At 34.8% G+C, this 17,920-nt stretch overlaps 1 protein-coding gene across 2 annotated transcripts in view; it reads left to right on the plus strand.

Annotated features, from left to right (window-relative positions):
• LRRK2 (leucine rich repeat kinase 2) overlaps nucleotides 1-17,920 on the plus strand; it is a 140,704-nt gene that overhangs the window by 7,927 nt on the left and 114,857 nt on the right. For both annotated transcript variants that reach the window (XM_068560232.1, XM_068560231.1), the window contains exons 5-11: nucleotides 2,936-3,070; nucleotides 5,428-5,562; nucleotides 7,991-8,122; nucleotides 14,090-14,209; nucleotides 14,699-14,838; nucleotides 14,931-15,010; nucleotides 16,351-16,457. In XM_068560232.1, the coding sequence (XP_068416333.1) occupies nucleotides 2,936-3,070; nucleotides 5,428-5,562; nucleotides 7,991-8,122; nucleotides 14,090-14,209; nucleotides 14,699-14,838; nucleotides 14,931-15,010; nucleotides 16,351-16,457 (849 nt within the window). The remainder of the gene's footprint in view (nucleotides 1-2,935; nucleotides 3,071-5,427; nucleotides 5,563-7,990; nucleotides 8,123-14,089; nucleotides 14,210-14,698; nucleotides 14,839-14,930; nucleotides 15,011-16,350; nucleotides 16,458-17,920) is intronic.

Here is a 17,920-nt window from a genome sequence, read left to right on the forward strand (position 1 = left end):
GGCTCAGTAGTTGTGGCGCACGGGCTTTGTTGCTCTGTGGCATGTGGGATCTTCCTGGACCAGGGCCCAAACCCATGTCCCCTGCATTGGCAGGCAGATTCTTAACCATTGCGCCACCAGGGAAGCCCCTCCATTTTCTTTCCTTATCTCTTTTCTCTACACTTTTTCTCTCAAAAATACCACCCAACATCTTGGCCTTAAACATCACCTTATATATTACACCCAAATCTAATTTCTGTCCCCAGCTTTGCTCCTCAGATCTGGTCCCACATCTCACATTCTCATTAGTTTGTTAGCCATACATGTCCTTGTCATGACCGTATTGTACTTCATTATATCTCTAATATGTTTTCTATAATATATGCTCTAGAGTATGACATAATAGTAATATGTCATAATAAAAATATATAGCATTTCTTCTTGAGTGCTTGCTAAATGCTAGGCTTAACATGTTAAATACTTAATATGCTTTTAAAAGCATAATCCTCAAAACATCCCTTGAGTTTAGTATTTTATCTCAGTTTTCTAGAGAACACTGAAGCATAGAGAGATTGCCTCAGCCAAAAAGTAGTAGAACCAGGGTCTGATTTCACATGTCAGCTTCTTTCCCTGAGTAAACTTCTACTTGGAGAATAATGGACCTGAAAACAAAGAATGTTGCTGTGGTGCAATAGTTGTGATCATTGCTGTGACAGACACTTGCTATGATGTAAGGTTCTGAGAAGAAAGGCTGCTTTCAGGGAAGCTAAGCATGAAGGATAGGGTGGATTTCCTTCAAAGTGTGAAGGGTGCTTTAGGTCAAGAAAACAGCATGTGCAGCGTTGCAGAGGCCTGGGAGGGGCTGGATGTGTGGGTGGTAAGATTTTTAAAGGCCCTCATTGGCCGTGCTAAGTGATGAAGGTCCAATAGGAGAAAGAGAAAGGAAGAAGGAGGGTGAAGATCAGAGAATGAACTGAAGAGGGATAGGAAAGGCCAGAAGGTACTCACCACTTCACCAGAGCCTTTTATTAAAGTATATAATGGGATGTACTAACTAGTCTTAACTATGGTTTATTTAAACTCACCCTTGGGATCTTTTTTTTTTTTGGTGGGGGTGGGGAGGTAAAGATTTATTCTCCATTTGGCAATGGACAGGAGGTTTATGAATTTGAGAAATCTCCCAACATGAATATATCAAGGTTAGCAGCATGTAGACAAATAGGAAATTTGACATGTGTTTTGTAAAGACTAGTTAATTTCTTCCATGTAACATTAAGAATTTTGAGCTTTTAGGAAAGTTTGTAATGTGTTTTAGAGTTCATTTCAGGTACTTATTAGAGGCTAATTTATGAACCATTTTTTTGTTTGGCTTATTTGTTAACTGAGGTAATAGTTATTGGGCACTTACTGCTGTGCTGGCTGCTAGAGGACTCTCAGACAGGTGAGGCAAACTCCTACAATGTAGAAGTTCACAGTCCAGCACCCCTGTCCAATATAACTTTTTGCAATGAAGGAAATGTTGTATATGTTCAAAATCATGGCGAGTAGCCACGTGTGGTGATTGAACATTGGAAATGTGAGAAACTGAATTTTAATTTTATTTAATTTTAATTGATTTAAATTTGAGTTTAAGTAGCCTCATGTGATTGGTGGCTACAGAATTGGACAACACTGACAAAGAGATAAAAAACATTTAAAGAAATTATTTCAATGTAATGAGGCAAGTACTCTAACAGAGATATGAAGAAAACCACCATAGGAACAAAGAGAAGAGAGCAGCTAAGCTCATTTGTAGGAGTTAAGAGCATGGTCATGACCTGCTTTAATTTTAATCCAGCTCTGCCTCTTATTTGTTCTACTTTGGGCAAAGTCACTGCATCACTTCTGTGCCTCAGTTTCCTTATCTCTATCTAACATGAGGATTGCACCTACCTCACGAGGTTGTGGTGGTTTACACATGTTAGAGTGAACTATTTAATACTTCAACCTATGTCTGACATGTTATGTGCTGTAGAAGTGTTTGCTACGACTACCACTCCTACAGTTTTTATTGACAGACTAGGTACTGTTTGTGTTATTTCTTGATTTAAGGTAGGATCATATTTGGTGCAGAAAATGGCAAGGGCATTCCATGCAGCTAGTGCAAGTGCAAAAAGATATCAAAAGAAATGTGTTCATGATGAGCAAGGAGTTTAGCATGTTTGGAGTCAGTAGTGCACGGAGGGACGTGAGGCTGATGAGATACATGTAGTCTGTGGAGAGTCTTGTTTGTCAGACTGAGGAGTGCGAGAAGGCCTTAGAAGACTTCAGCAAAGGATTTACAGATCACATTTATGTTTTAGAAATATAATGCAGCAGGTAAACTAGTTAGGTAGGGATTTGGGCCTGCCAGAGCAATTAAGCAATTGTGTTTGCATTCTAGGTGAGAAGTGTTGGGGTCCTGAACAAGACAGAAATGGAGGGGCCTAGTTCAAAAGGAGTTTTTGAGATATTTAGAAGTTAGACTTGAAGGACTTGGTAATGAGTTGATTCTTTGGCTAGTCAGAGAATGAGAAGAGAGAGGGAGGATGAAAGAAGGATGATGACTGTAGTTTCTCTGGTAACTATTGGATGGTGGTTATTGATGAAGAGATGGAACTGGAGTAGGCTAGGTTTGGGGTGGCCATGGAGTATTCAGATGGTGTTGTCTAAGAGGCAGGTAGAAATGTTTCAGGAATTCGGGGCAAGAGGTCTTGGCTATGGGTATTGATTGGGAATCACAGAGTTATAGTAAAGTGTACTGGGAATTTATCTCATTTAGAAAGACCGTAAAGCTTGATAGGTCTAACATCTGGGGCAATTAAGTGGTTCATCAAAAAGAGAAGTCCACAAACCATTCATAGCCCTCATGTAGAAATGAAGACATTAAATGTTAAAGCAGCTATTTACTTGGAGCATATTGTTCTCTTTGAAATAGGTAAAATCACTTTGCTGATATTGGATGAAGAAAATGATATTTTCTTGTTAATTTTCGATGCCATGCGCACATTTTCAGCCAATGACGAAGTCCAGAAACTTGGATGCAAAGCTTTACATGTGCTGTTTGAGAGAGGTATTTAAAATGTCAAATTCTTTATTTTGATATTTATATAAGAAGAAAGGGTTTATAGTGGGATAAGTAGGTTATAATTATGATAATAAGAAAATATCTGAAATTGTACTATTTATTAAAAGTTGGATTGTCAGTCAAGGATAAGTAATGGGGTTAATTCAGAAATATTGCTTGTTTTTGCAGAATGAATTTCATTCATGGATTATCAATTATACAATTGTAGTAAACTTTCTTCCATTGCTTAACAAGGCATAGGTTCACTTTGCAAACTGTATGTGTAGGAGTTAAGGAAGAAAAAGTAATACTGTGAAGCCAAGCATAGGTTAAGTTTGGGTTTATGATGTTAAGTCATCACCAGAGGTTTTAGAAATTGCTAAAGGCTCTGGATAAAGAACCAAGAGGTTTACAAAGTGTCCCTTAGGAAAAAGACTAATATGTATTTTATCACATGGCACTGAGAATGATGACAGAGATAACCACGTAATTTTATAGTTGGTTGGAACCTTTAGTCCTTCCACTGGCTTGATGAGGAAATGGATCAGAGAAGTGAAATGAGCAACCTGCCTGAGAGTACACAGCTAGTTATCTCCATCACAGTTCAATTTACCACAGTTTTTGAGAGCACCTTTTGTGTCATTATGAGAGCCAACAGTGCTAGGAGTTTAGGATAAGAATAACGTATGTGGGCCCTGTGTTCGTATCAGTTTACCTACTCTAGTTTCTGGAAGCTCCAGGAATGGAAATTCTACTGTTTAATTCCCTGTCTTATTCCAGAAAGACTTCAAATAGCTTATAGATATTTATAATACATTAGAGGAAAAGAAAAATGAATGAGGAAATGGGTGAAGGGAAAATGATATGAAGCTAGGTTAAATTTACTGCTTACTTCAGATCCTGTATCTTTGCAAAGGGATGGACCAGAAATTTGGTTCTTTGCTTCCTATCAGGCAAAGAGGTAAACATCATTGGTTACAAAGTTACTTGAGATAAAAGTAAACTCATTAATCAGAAGAAGCAATCAGTCTCATGGGAGACTTGAGAAACTACTCCCTTGGGTTTCCCTGGATAAGTTGATAAAATACATACAGTTTGCAAGGAACACAAAGTGTATTTCAGTGAAAGAGATTCTATCAAGAGTCAGAACAGCATGGGCATGGGGCTCAGCTCTCTGGTGGTGGAAGAGAGGAATGGAGGAACTGCATGTCTTTCAGGCTGTCTTCTCTAAATGTCATATCTTGAAACTAAGCTTTTGATAAGAATTGGGCAGAATAGAGTTTGAGGAATTACTGTCTTCAGGGCTTATAATCTTCTGTGCTGCAGTTTAAGGGGCACATTCTTATTCATGAAAGAAGGGCTAGCATCACTCACCAGCATTGTGGGATCCATCTAGGACATATGGAGAAGCACCAGGGAATGTTAAAAAGACGATCTTACTTGATAGATCAGCGCTGACAGTATTGTGATTGTAACTGTAGAGTAGAAACATTTCTGAAGTTTTCAAGAATATGAAGTTCCCCAGGACTTAGTGGCACGTGTAAAGTTAATTTTCAAAATTTGAAACTATGGTCTGGAAACTGTTTCATAAAATGAGAAGGTTTGGTGATACTTCTCATTTATTAGAAGAACCCAGTCAGTTTCACATATTATATGGGCTATTGGTATAAAGTTGAACAACAAAAAGTAATGTTGATTATGTAAGAGTTACACTAACATTTATGTCAGTGTCCGTCTCAGGCTAGGTAAACCAGATTTTTATACATGTTTTTGAGGTTCCCACCCAATAAAATGACTCCAAATGAAACTCATTGGCTTGATCCCAAGACTTTAATTACGAAAATTAATGATGACAATTTTTGATCTCTGATGAAGTCAAGACCATTAAGATAAAGTATTTCAAAGTCTAGTTACTTGTTATTTGCTAAAGTTCATTCCTCTTGAACTCATGCATTTAGCTGAGCTGCCCTTCAACAATGTACCATTAACCACTCCTTTTTATGTATTGTGATATGTTCACTTCAGTAGGCCATCTTTATTATTCATTGATTAGTTTTCTCTAGAATCTTTCAAATGAAATTGTAAATAATTTTATTTTTCTGAGAACTGTTTGGTCACTACATGGTCACTACATTTCAAAACATGGAATAACTAATATGGGTCAAAACAAAATTATTTTAACCTCAATAGCTTTTTTTCCCATTATAAAATTCCTAGGAAGGGCTCTTTGCTAAAATATAATTTTTAATTTATGTTTGTTGTATCTACTGTCTTATCTAATCATCATGAATATTATATTTTTGAGTAATTAAACTTTTATATCATGTTTGAGCTCTTTCGGTATTTTGTCTTTCATTTTTTAGTTTCAGAGGAGCAACTGGCCGAATTTGTTGAGAATAAAGATTATATGATATTGCTAAGTACATTAAAAAATTTTAAAGATGAAGAGGAAATTGTGTTTCATGTACTGCACTGTTTACATTCCCTAGCAATTCCTTGTAAGTAGCCTGCATACATGGTTTCATTTTTGAATCTGAAAAATTACAGTATATCTTCTTTCTGAGTGTGTTTCAAAAATATTTTTATTATTTAGAAACTTGTAGATGCTAAACTCATACATTTATTCATTTAATAAATTTTTATTTATTGATGCTGTTCTGCTGCTGGCTATGGGCTTGGTGCTGGAGAAACAGTAGCAGAAAATATAAACATGTTTCTTTCCTTTTCTGACCCCATAGTACCCCACAACATACAGATAAGCATGGAAGTGATTACGAAGTATTATTGGGCAAGTGTTGGCAGAAGTACTTAGGGTTTTGAGGACAAACAGGGAGTGAGGCAAGATCTCTCAGCAGAGTCTTGAATGATGAGGAGAGCTTTGTGTGTGGAGAGGTGTGAGGTGAAGTAGAAGTGCAGGCAGTATCCCAGGCAGTGGGCATCCTAAGCGTAAAGATCCTGGAGCAAAAGAGAGAATAGAGGAATCAAGAGGATAAAAGTAGCTCAGTAAACTGTATTTATAAGTGTGTGCATGCATGCGTGTGTGTAATGCACATGCAGAGCCCTGAGCATCTGCTCCTGTGCCATTTCATGGAGGTAGGGGAAGGGCTTGATGAGAGTCAGTGGATGAGGCTGGAGACATAACCAGATCCTAGGTCCTGAGAAGCCACAGGAAGGAGTTTGAACGTTATTGTGATTCTTGTTTAACATTTGGGTGATGCTATGAAATCTAGCCACTTTTATAACAAAAAAAAGTACAAATAAGAAGAAATTAATTTGCTGTGTATGCTACCAGTCAATACTAATGGACTAAAATAATACATCAGATTTCTATTACTTCTGTTTTGTAAGTGCACATGAGCATTTTGTATTTCATGTATTACCTGTTTGGGCTTGTACAGGATTTACACATGCATTTATCTGGTAATAATTTCATCTTCACACATGTGAAGTTGTGAGGATTAAATCAGTTAAATAATGTGAAAAATGTAGAATAGTACCTGGTAATGTAATGTAGTAAGTGTGGTTAAAACACTGACAGTATTACTACATGCTTTGTATTTCATACATATGTAGCTTATTATATATAATATGCATATATGGTTTCAGACATAGAAATCTCACAGATGTGAGACTAATCCCCTTGTGAAAGAATGCCCTTTCTTAATAATGGCTATAAAATCCTTCATTTTCTTATCCATGGAAAGTTAAACTCTTAGAAGTAGATGGGGCAGAACAATAATAGAAAATGGAATTTAAACTTCTCTGAGTCATCTACTGCCAACAAACTGAATATATTCTTCATTTTACCTTTCCTTGGCTATACATTTATTTATTTATTTTGTGCTGGTTGTTTTGAAATTCATTCTTTTCCACCCACATCACCATAACTCCAGTGTAAATGTGCTGATTCATAAAGAAAAGGTCAAAGAAAGCAGCAACTAAAAATAAAAAAAAAGCAAGTGTTTTAAACTTTACCTTGAATCTAGAGCAAGTTGTATCTTTGATTCTGAATAAAAAGAGGTAATTGTGTTGAGGCCATTTCCTTTCTTTTCATTTCCTTCTTTTTCCATATTTAGTGTTTTTTAAATACAACTTAAACATTAAAAATGTAGTTTTTGGAAAACAGTTGGTTAGTTTGATTGTGCCAAAAAAGAAAGAAAAATGTTTTGCAAGCACCTTTTTTTCTGTCTGTTTTAAGAATTGTCAACATTTCATTCAGACATATAAATTAGTTTTCTCCACATAGGTTCACATACTCTTGATTAATTGCCTTTCCCAGTGGAGTCTTTCCTTCCTTTGTGGTTCACCTATGTTTATCCCTTAGTTATACATTTTAATATTACGTCTCTCCTCTCCCCTTCATCCATTCTTTTCCCTGTCTATCTCAGAGCCTTCAGGAAGCTCGGTTTTGCTGCCTTTTACACTGGCTGCTCTTCTGCTGCCCTTCTGGAATGGACAGGAAATAGATGATAGCTGATTCTACCTCTTCTATTGTGTGATATAACCTTGATTTTCTTTCTGTTGGTTTGAGGAAAAGGAGCAATTAAAATCCGTTATCCAATGGAATAGTGCCTCATTCGGAAACAGGCCCCAAATCCATTTATTTGAAAACTTACGGCCAAAACTTTACACATTTTGACTTATATAAAAAGCACTCTCAGTTTTCCCTTTATTTTTTTAAGTTTTTAAGCCAAAAATACAGGAATAAAGCAACTTTCCCTTAATGCTAGAGATGAGTCCTAAATCGTATTATATTAACATCGAACAACAGTATTTTTATAGCTATTTGACAGAACATGATATTTAAATTTGGAAATGTAGCCATTATACTGCCATATATTTAAAATCTCTGTAAGATGTCTTTGTATGCATATTTCAAAGGGGAAATTATTACCTTATTGATAATTGTGATTTCTTTAAATTTAGGCAGTAATGTTGAAGTCCTCATGAGTGGCAATGTCAGGTGTTATAATATTGTGGTAGAAGCCATGATAGCATTCCCTATCAGTGAAAAAATTCAAGAAGTGAGTTGCTGCTTGCTCCGTAGGCTTACATTAGGTAAGTTATAATTCTTGGTTAATTTATCGCAGTCTATATGATGTAAGTATATATAGCATACATATGTTTATGTTTATGGATAAGTAACATATTGACATACACTGGATGGAAATATTGTAAATTAGCAAACTGTTCTGCCATTCTTAGGTGGAATTTTAGGAGTGGCAAAAATAAAAGTGTGCAATATGAGAAGTCTTATCACTGTTATGCTATATTTAAAGTATTATTATGTAAATAGTTGATACATACAAAAGAATAAGCATAACATATAGAAAATGTGAAGCACAGTGCAAAAGAACTCCTCACCCAACTTAAGTATTAGTACATTACCAGTGCTGGTAAAGCTACTCTGGGGTCTGCCCTTCTTCCACTTTCTCTACAGAGGTTAACGCTCTCCAGAGTTTTGTGTTAATAAACCTTTTGCTTTCTAAATTAAATTTTACTACATTCATTTATCTCTGTAAACAAAATTGTTAACGTTTGCTTGTTTTTGCTTGATAAAAATGGCATCATGCTGAATGTTGTCTTCTGCAAGTTTTAAAAAACTATTTTGTTTATAAGACTCATGAATATTTTTGCATATAGTTGTATGTAGTATTCTATGATGTGAGTATACCACAATTTATTTATCCATTTTCCTATCCACGGACATTGGTTTATGTCTTGTTTTATGCTACTACCATCTGTTTTGCTATGAAAATGTAAAGGAAGGTGAATATCTTTTCAAATATTTCTTTGCTATTGGTGCTTCCTCTTTTTGTGGAGTACCTGATTTGCCTTTTTCTGTTTTCCATGGTATAGTCTGTCTTTTTAAAAATTGATTCTTAGTTCTGGCTAATAATGTTTTGGTGGTCAGTTATATGTATCGAAAATATTTTGTCTTGATTGGTGAGCTGTCTTTTTATCTTCTTTATGTGGCTTTTGTGGTATAGTTTAATTTCATGATTAGTTGCTTTGTGATTTACCCTTTTTTATGTATTTTAAGAAATCCTTCCTTTGCCTAAGATAATAAATGTATTCCACATTTTATCCAAAATCTTTCTAATTTAAGCTTTAAAGTGTTAAAATCTGTTTGGAATTATTTTATACAGTAGGAATTCAATTACCCCACCCCCCATTTATAATATGGAGAGCACAATTTATTATATGGTTCATCCATTTCCCAGTAGTATCATATATTGAATATATGTATATAATATGTATGTATTATTTATAGGTTTATAATATGTAATATATGTATGTTTCTGTTTTTGCTGTTCTGTTGTGTTTGTTGATTTGATTTGTCGGGCTCCATATCAAACTGTTTAAATTATTATAGCTCTGTGAGTCCTGATATCTCAAAAGCTAATAGGTAAAGTCATTATATATTCTTCTTTTTTGGTTACAGCTTGGCTTTTTTCATGGGCCTTTACAATGCCGAATACATTTTAGAATTAACTTGTCCAGTTCCTTGGAAAACTCTATTTGGATTTTGATTAAAATCATACAGAATATATGGATCAATTTAAGAACTGACAACTTTACATTATAATTTTTTCCATACAAGTCTTGCACATCTTATTAGTTATTTCTAGGTACCCTATTTTTGTTTTTATAAACGGTGTCTTTTTTAAAATTGTATTTTTGAACTGTGTATGTGTAAAGAAATGCAAATGATTTTTTGCATATTGATCTTATCTAAACTCTTATTAATTCTAAAAATTTATTTATAAATGCTCTTAGGTTTTCTGTGTAGCAGTTATTTAATTTGATTTCCTTGTCTTCTTGCATGGCCCACAATTACTAGTACAGTGTTGAACAGAAGCAGTGATAGTAGGCATCCTTGTCTTTTTCTTGATTTTAAAGGGAATGCTTAATATTCTCCCATCCAGAATAATGCTTATTATATGGGTTTTTGTTGTTGTTGTTATTGTTGTTGTTAATCTTGTTTGTTTTGTGACAAGTAGCTTTTATCAAGTTAAGAAGTTTCCTTCTGTTTCTTGTTTGCTTTTATTTTTTTATTATTATTATTTTTTTAAATTTTATTTATTTATTTGGTTGTGCCGGGTCTTAGTTGTTGCATGTGGGCTCCTTAGTTGTGGCATGCAAACTCTTAGTTGCAGCATGCATGTGGGATCTAGTTCCCTGGCCAGGGATCGAACCCAGGCCCCCTGCATTGGGAGCACAGAGTCTTAGCCACTGCGCCACCAGGGAAGTCCCTGCTTTTATTTTAACATGTGAGCCTTTTAAAAAGAATTATGAGTATTGAATTTTATCAAATATTTAAAAAAATTTTAAGATCATTTGTTTTCCTCTTATCTTGATAATATGGAGAATTAGAATTGCATATACAGGTTTTCTAATAGTAAGCCACTTTGTACTCCTGTGATAAATTCAACTTGGTCATTTTATTAGATTTTTTATATATTTATAAAAAAACTCTAAAATATAAAAAATATAAAAAATGTATATATTTATTTTCAGATCTGCCAGGTAACTTTTGACTGACTCTTATTCACTCTTCCCTTCCCCTTTCTCTTTTCTTTTATTCTAATTTTATTTCTTTAATCATTAATACATAGCTATCTTGTGTTCTGTATCTGATAATTCCAATATATGAAGTTCTTGAGAGTTTAAACCTCCTGCTCCTGTGCTGACTGCTTGTCTGTCATGGAGTCTTGTTTTCCTGTATGTTTGTGAGTTTTTCTTTGATTGAGTTTAATCTCTGAGAATCCTGAGGACCTAAACATCTCATCCAGAGATGTTTGCCAGGAGCCAGGGCACAGGACTGACCTGGGACCACTTTAGAATCTTTTTAAGATTCAAACTTGAAGTGGGAGACTCTGGTTGAGCTACCCTCCTTTGGAGAGAGTACAAGGCTAGTCTGATCAAGGCTGGTTGATCACAGTGACTCATACTTTCCCACATGGCTACTCTGGCTTGTCCATTTGCTTTCAGCTCACAGTTCTTGTTTCAGCTCCTTGTTGAGCCTCCCCCAACTCCCTCAATACACACCTTGGAGATTTCCTTGATGTTTTTGTGAGGAGAACAACGCATTAAAAAGTAAATGGGGGGCTTCCCTGGTGGCGCAGTGGTTGAGAATCTGCCTGCTAATGCAGGGGACACGGGTTCGAGCCCTGGTCTGGGAAGATCCCACATGCCGCGGAGCAACTAGGCCCGTGAGCCACAACTACTGAGCCTGCGCGTCTGGAGCCTGTGCTCCGCAACAAGAGAGGCGGCGATAGTGAGAGGCCCGTGCACCGCGATGAAGAGTGGCCCCCGCTTGCCACAACTAGAGAAAGCCCTCGCACAGAAACGAAGACCCAACACAACCATAAATAAATAAAAAAATAAAAGATGAGAACATTAAAAAAAAAAAAAAAAGTAAATGGTTGGTGAATAGTAAGGTAGGATCCTTAACTGTTGGAAATTGGTTCCGACAACCTTTTCTAAAAAGGATCACCAGAAATGTTTTGTGCAAAATCAAGATTATTATAATAGACATTTGACTTTTCATCACTATAACTTTGGGAAAAAAATCATTATTCATTTGAAAAAACTCATTTTTATGTTTTTATTGTAGCAACTTATATTTTCATTTACAGAAATATGGCTATATCCCCTGTATAATTCAGAATTTGTATAATTCTGCAATTGATTTTAGCCTTAGGAATATTACTAGGTAGTTTCAGTTAAAATGGAATTTTTATAAATTGAATTCTAATTTGCATGCACAACTTCAGTTTGTTTCTTTCCTTGATAAGCATTTATTGAATGCTTATCATATGACCAAAACTGTGGAGATATGAAAATAATGTCTTATTTGCACATGTCTTTCATATTTTCTAAAGTAGTTTCATATATAATATATAATTTTTTGATCCTTGAAACAATCCTGGGAGATGTGATATTTTTATTATCTCTGTATTTACAGATGAGGACCTATTTTAGCAAGCCTGTGTGTCTTATCCAAGATCATGTAGTCAGTAAGTGGTAAAATCAGGCTAAGAATCCAGATTTCTGCATTCCTAAGCAAAACAAAGCATTTCTTCTAAAATGTTGTAACCATTTACTAGTTTATTTCTTTTATCAGGTGAGAATTTTACTCATATTTTCATGAAGAAGCACACAGTTGTACAAGCTAGCTGATATCTGGGAAAGTTTTAAAGTAATTCAAAAGTTGATTTCTTAAATCTAGCTAATAGAGTAACACACTAATATAGAATTCTCTATTTCATGTTCTGCGACTTACCACTCAAGTTAAAACTTGCACGACATACTAAGAATGTGAGTTTACCTTAATCCCTTAAATGAGCCAGACGAAGAAGTGGTTTTATTGTCATGATGAGGAAATGGTACTTGATTTTCAAATAGGTCTACAATAGCACATTAAGGGTGGTTGACATTATACTGTTGAAATTAAATAAACCATATAAACTATCATATCATTTATAAGTTTTATATTCTGTGACATTTTTTGAAAGTAAAAAGTCATCAAATTGATCTTTTTTTTGGCTGCATCTCAAGGCTTGTGGGATCTTAGTTCCCTGAACAGGGATTAAACCCAGGCCCTTGGCAGTGACAGTGCAGAGTCTTAACCACTGGACCACCAGCGAATTTTCTCAAATTGATCTTTAGTTAAAGGTGCTTTCTTAGTGACTAGAGAATTTATTGTCCCTGTTATTGTTTCAAAGAAGCTGAATAAAACTTTTCACTTCTTCTTCATAATTAAAATAAAAACCCAAAGTCAGTAAATAAATACTAAGCATTTTGTCCAATTATGAAATTCAGTTATGGGGTTAATGCATTTAAAGGCCTTATATAATTTACTATGTATTTTCACATAAATATAAATGAAAATAAGATAAGGCCAGTCTCACTGATGTTTGCTCAGAGTCACACAGTTTTCAGTGGTAGAGCAACTGTTGGCAGTGGCATGGGAATAATACTAGGGAAAAGGAGGTGAGACAGCCCAAGTTTAGATAAGCTGGTAAAAGTGGAAAAGAACCTTTTTTGAAATGACCCTCCAAGACGAGAGACCACTAAGGGCTGGGGAGTATGTCAGCTTAATGGGTGAATGCGGAAGAGGCATGAACATAAAAAGATGTTGATAAAGAAGAGCTACACCTAGTTAATCTGCCTTTTGATTTTGAAGCCTTGATTAATATTTAGTGTGGACTTTAGTCTTTTCATGGTATAGAATCTTTTCCAATTCTGGCTGTGTGTCTCAGGGATCATCTAATTACACGTATAGCTAACTAGGAGTTTCATTCTTACTCCTAGAAGGAAACTTGGTGACTGTTAGTAAGTTACGGTTAAGCTAAGTGGAAGGAGGCACATATTTTTGGACTGTTATTTACAATTTTTTTCCTTATAAGGATTTAGATTTCTATATGATTATGAGAAGAATGAGTATAAAAATGTAAGGGATGTCTTCCTGGGTTGGGTTAGAGGTAGTAAAATATTCTCATATTTTTCTTCTAAGATTATCATAGACAAGATCAGGTAATGATAAGTGTGCCAATGGGTTTTCTGAGCACTATTCTTTAAGTGACAGAAGGCTGTTTCAGCAAAAGCATTTAATGACAAGGGAGGTTTTTTCCCCCATCTTTTAGAAGGCAGGAAAATTAAGCTATTTTGTACACTGAATATTGTAGTGTCATGAATAACAGATACCTCATTGTTTTAATATGATGATGACATGAGAGGGAGTCAACGAACACAAGTTAATATAACTCAAACATTTCATTTTTTTTTTGCCCAGTCAGTTCTGTTGTCTAAGCAAGATAATTGAATGAGTGCATAAAATAAATTTTCAATACTTTATGCAATCCTCTTAAGCTATTTTAATTAAAGTAAATATATGTTTTAATGTCATTAAGAATAGTCATCACTACTCAAATTTGTTGATTTAAATACTGTTATGTGATTAAAGGGAATTTAAGTTCCATGGATGAGAATTCCACTAATATCTCACTTAACTTTTAGGTAATTTTTTTAATATCCTGGTATTAAACGAGGTGCATGAGTTTGTGGTGAAAGCTGTGCAGCAGTATTCAGAGAATGCAGCATTACAGATCGCAGCACTCAGCTGTTTAGCTCTCCTCAGTAAGTAACTTTACTAACAAGGAAATTCATACAGGTGCATTTGATCTTGAATATTAACATTATAACAAGATAACATTATAACAAGAAAGTCATATGTAGAGAAGGAACCCTTAAATGCCTTTTCTGTCTTAATGTAACTCATTTTCCAATAGACGATACTTTCAAGGGGACTAACAGTTGTGGTAAGTACATCCTTCCCAGTTCAGATATCAGTAAATACATCCTTGATTTAGCTTTATTATTAGCAGTTAACTTCCTTAATTAATCTTCCTCTAGCCTATTAGTTTTGTTTGGTACCCTCTTGCTCATTTGGTAATTTATCTAGATGGGATAGCAGTATGATGAAGTGTGTAATATATTAAAAAGGTCTTCTAATTAACCAGGGCCACTACTAAAGAATACCTCACTCTGTTGATAATGTTTCAATATGCGGACTTAGAGTTGGTCATTCAAACTGTAAGTAAGTTACATGTTTACATTTTTTCCAAGCTGAGACCATTTTCTTAAATCAAGACTTAGAGGAAAAGAATGAGAATCAGGAGAATGATGATGAAGAAGAAGATAAATTGTTTTGGCTGGAAGCCTGCTACAAAGCATTAACGTGGCATAGAAAGAACAAGCGTGTGCAGGTTGGACTCTTTCATAAATTTTATAGTCGTTCAAAATGGTTTGTTCAATAATTTATTTTTTGACAGGTTTCTTTTTTCCTTCCCTAATCCAGGAGGCTGCATGTTGGGCCCTGAATAATCTCCTTATGTACCAAAACAGTTTACATGAGAAGATTGGAGATGAAGATGGCCAGTCAGTAGTTTTGATTCTATATGATAGAAAATTTCAGTCATATTTTTAATCAATCCACATGAAATACCATAACTGAAATTTTTATTGTTTGAAATATTTTTGATGTAGGCATTTATGTTTTAAGTGTTGCCACAAAATACTTGTGGATATATATTTTGATCCCATCGCCTTGGATAGTTAGTAAAAGGTGGTTTGTTTGAGAGTTATTACTGAGAGATTTAGAATCAAGAGTCATTCAGTAAATTATGAATCATCAAGAAAGAACCTTTCAATTTTCTGGCTAATCATTTAAAATGCCATATTAATTAATCTCAAGTGATAGAAATTGCAGAGCAATCTGTGACCTTTTCTGTTGTGGTTACTAGCCAGCAGGTTGTCAATATCAGGAATTAGATGTGGTTAGAAGCCTCCTATAGTGATTCCCCACTTGGTGTAGCAGTGTTGACCTGTCTTCTCTTGAGAGGGTTATTTGTAGCTGTCAGCTCTTGAGGATGCTTTCTATGGGAGCACCATTTAAACCTCATGAGACCAGTCATCTCTCCCACAGATACACGAGTTCTGAGTATATCAGATTTGTTTCATGTCCATGAGCAACTGCTTAGATTTTTACTGTTGGCTCTGCATATCCTCTGGATTTTAAATTTTGAATGACTTACCTTGGAAATTTAAATATAATATTCTGCATCTCAAATCCTGACAGCCTGTCAGCAGAGTGATCTACTGCCAATCAGAAGGGAATTAATGACACAGATGCTATTTATTTAGACATCTATTTTGAATGGAAACAGTAAATTTAGAAAAATATATGTTAAACCAGCCTTCTAATCTGCTTTGAGCAATCTTTTAAAGAAATTAGGATAAGGTTGGTTCATGTTGCAGTTTATAAATTTCAGGTCATAGACACTAATTCCTCAAAATCCATAGGAGATCATTAAAATAAATACATCATGAAAACATATTTATGGTCTACATTAAAAAATTCACTTTGCTTCATTATGACTTTTAATTTTTCATTTCTTGCTTACATCATCTTCTTTTGCTCACTTAATCTTTTTACTCTTAGCACCTCTTTATATATCTGCTGAGTCTTTTATTTTCTCCGTCTACTGCTTATCTGCTTTGAAGAAACAGAAATACTACTTTATTAGTAGTTCATGGATTTGAATATAATTTTTAAATATAAAACTGTTTAACTGTAATTCACTCCTATGAGTAGAGGTGGCATAAAATATTGTTTATCTGCCCTTATTTGTTGTTAGAGAGATTACATAACAGTAAGTGAATATTTGAGCTAATTATTAAAGAGATTACTATTAATATTGTGATTGAATTTGTGAAAGGTTCCCAGCTCACAGGGAAGTGATGCTCTCGATGCTGATGCATTCTTCATCAAAAGAAGTCTTCCAGGCATCTGCAAATGCATTGTCGACTCTGTTAGAACAAAATGGTAAGAGATACACCATATTTTTTAATAAAAAGAAACACATTTTGTGGTATTTTTTAAATTATAAAAGCAATATATTGTAAAAACTTCAAGTATGTAAATATATACATCTGATATATTGATATATAGGTAAAAGGATAAAGAAGAAAATAACATTTTGATGTTCTTCTTCTGGACTTCTATGTATGTACTTACAGGTGACATATACAATATACTTTATATTTTTTGGAGAAATGGGATCATATTATAATCTTTTATAAACAAATTTTACATTTCTTTTTTTATGTTGATAAATGTAAATTCTCATATTATTGTTTTTAATGGTTGTGTAGTTTCCCAATGCACGCCTGTTTCCTATTTTATAGTCCAGTTTCTTGTTGATGGACTTTTAGCTTGTGTCCAGTGGTATTTTTTTTGGATATCTATAATAATCGCCAAATGGTCACTTCTTTCCTCCAGTTTTCTTTATACACTCTTCTTGTTATTTTCTTAGGAATGCAATGGGTGGAGAGATATTCACCATTGTAAAATCTGCTAAAATTGTCCATTATAAAAATTTTAAAAAATAGTCCTTTACATGTAAATCTTTTAGCTTTGGATTATTAAGGGGAGAAAAAATTGGCTGTTATACCTTTGGAAGAACACTTTAGGTTTAAAACTGAGGCTCAGGCTGCTCTGATTCCTGCCCTCATAAACAGGAAATACTGCCAGAAAATCTTGGGAGAAAATTCGTCATACAGGCATTGGGACTTGGCAGCTCTTGAAGGGTATTTTTGGAAGGAGAAAAATAGAGAAGAACACTGAAAGCTTGAAAATAAGACCAGTGTTAGCATCAGCTTTTAGTAGAGAACCTGGTTAGAGTGAAAAGAATAAAGAAACCTCCTCATGCATGTTTCCTTACACTATTATTTAAGTCAAATCAAGAGAAAAATCACTTCTTTGTTTTCCTCCTTTCTCACTCTACCTCTCTGATGGCACTGAAAAGGCCATCATAAGAGGCTTGGGCTGGCAAGAGCCCTGAGAGATAGCCAGAGGTTGCCTTCAAGGGATAATGAGTCAGAGCAGGAGTGGCAAAAAAGGAAACTGCTCTTCTTGAGTCTACCATCCTCTACTGTGCAGAGGCCTGGATGAGGATCTCACTCTTGAAAATGAGCACTGGCCTTGGCTGTTTTTTGTGTGAGGCCCCTTAGAGAGGAGACAAACCCTTACCATGTACAAACCACATTGTGTTGGTGCTGTAGTTCTTAACCCCCTGGAAATCTTTGATATATCAACAAAACAACCATGATTTTGTGAGATTTAAACTGCTTCTTTTTTGTTGTTGTTGTTGTTTTTTTAAGAAAAGGATTACTTTATACATATTGACACATACATGTAAGAATCCTGGAGACATTAGCTAAAGCTACTCTAGTAGTACTCATTTCTGTAATTGGTCACCAGGTCGTAGTTGGTGTATGTGTATGTGT

Source organism: Eschrichtius robustus, chromosome 13 (assembly GCF_028021215.1).
Source record: "Eschrichtius robustus isolate mEscRob2 chromosome 13, mEscRob2.pri, whole genome shotgun sequence".
Classification (NCBI taxonomy): Eukaryota; Metazoa; Chordata; class Mammalia; order Artiodactyla; family Eschrichtiidae; genus Eschrichtius; species Eschrichtius robustus.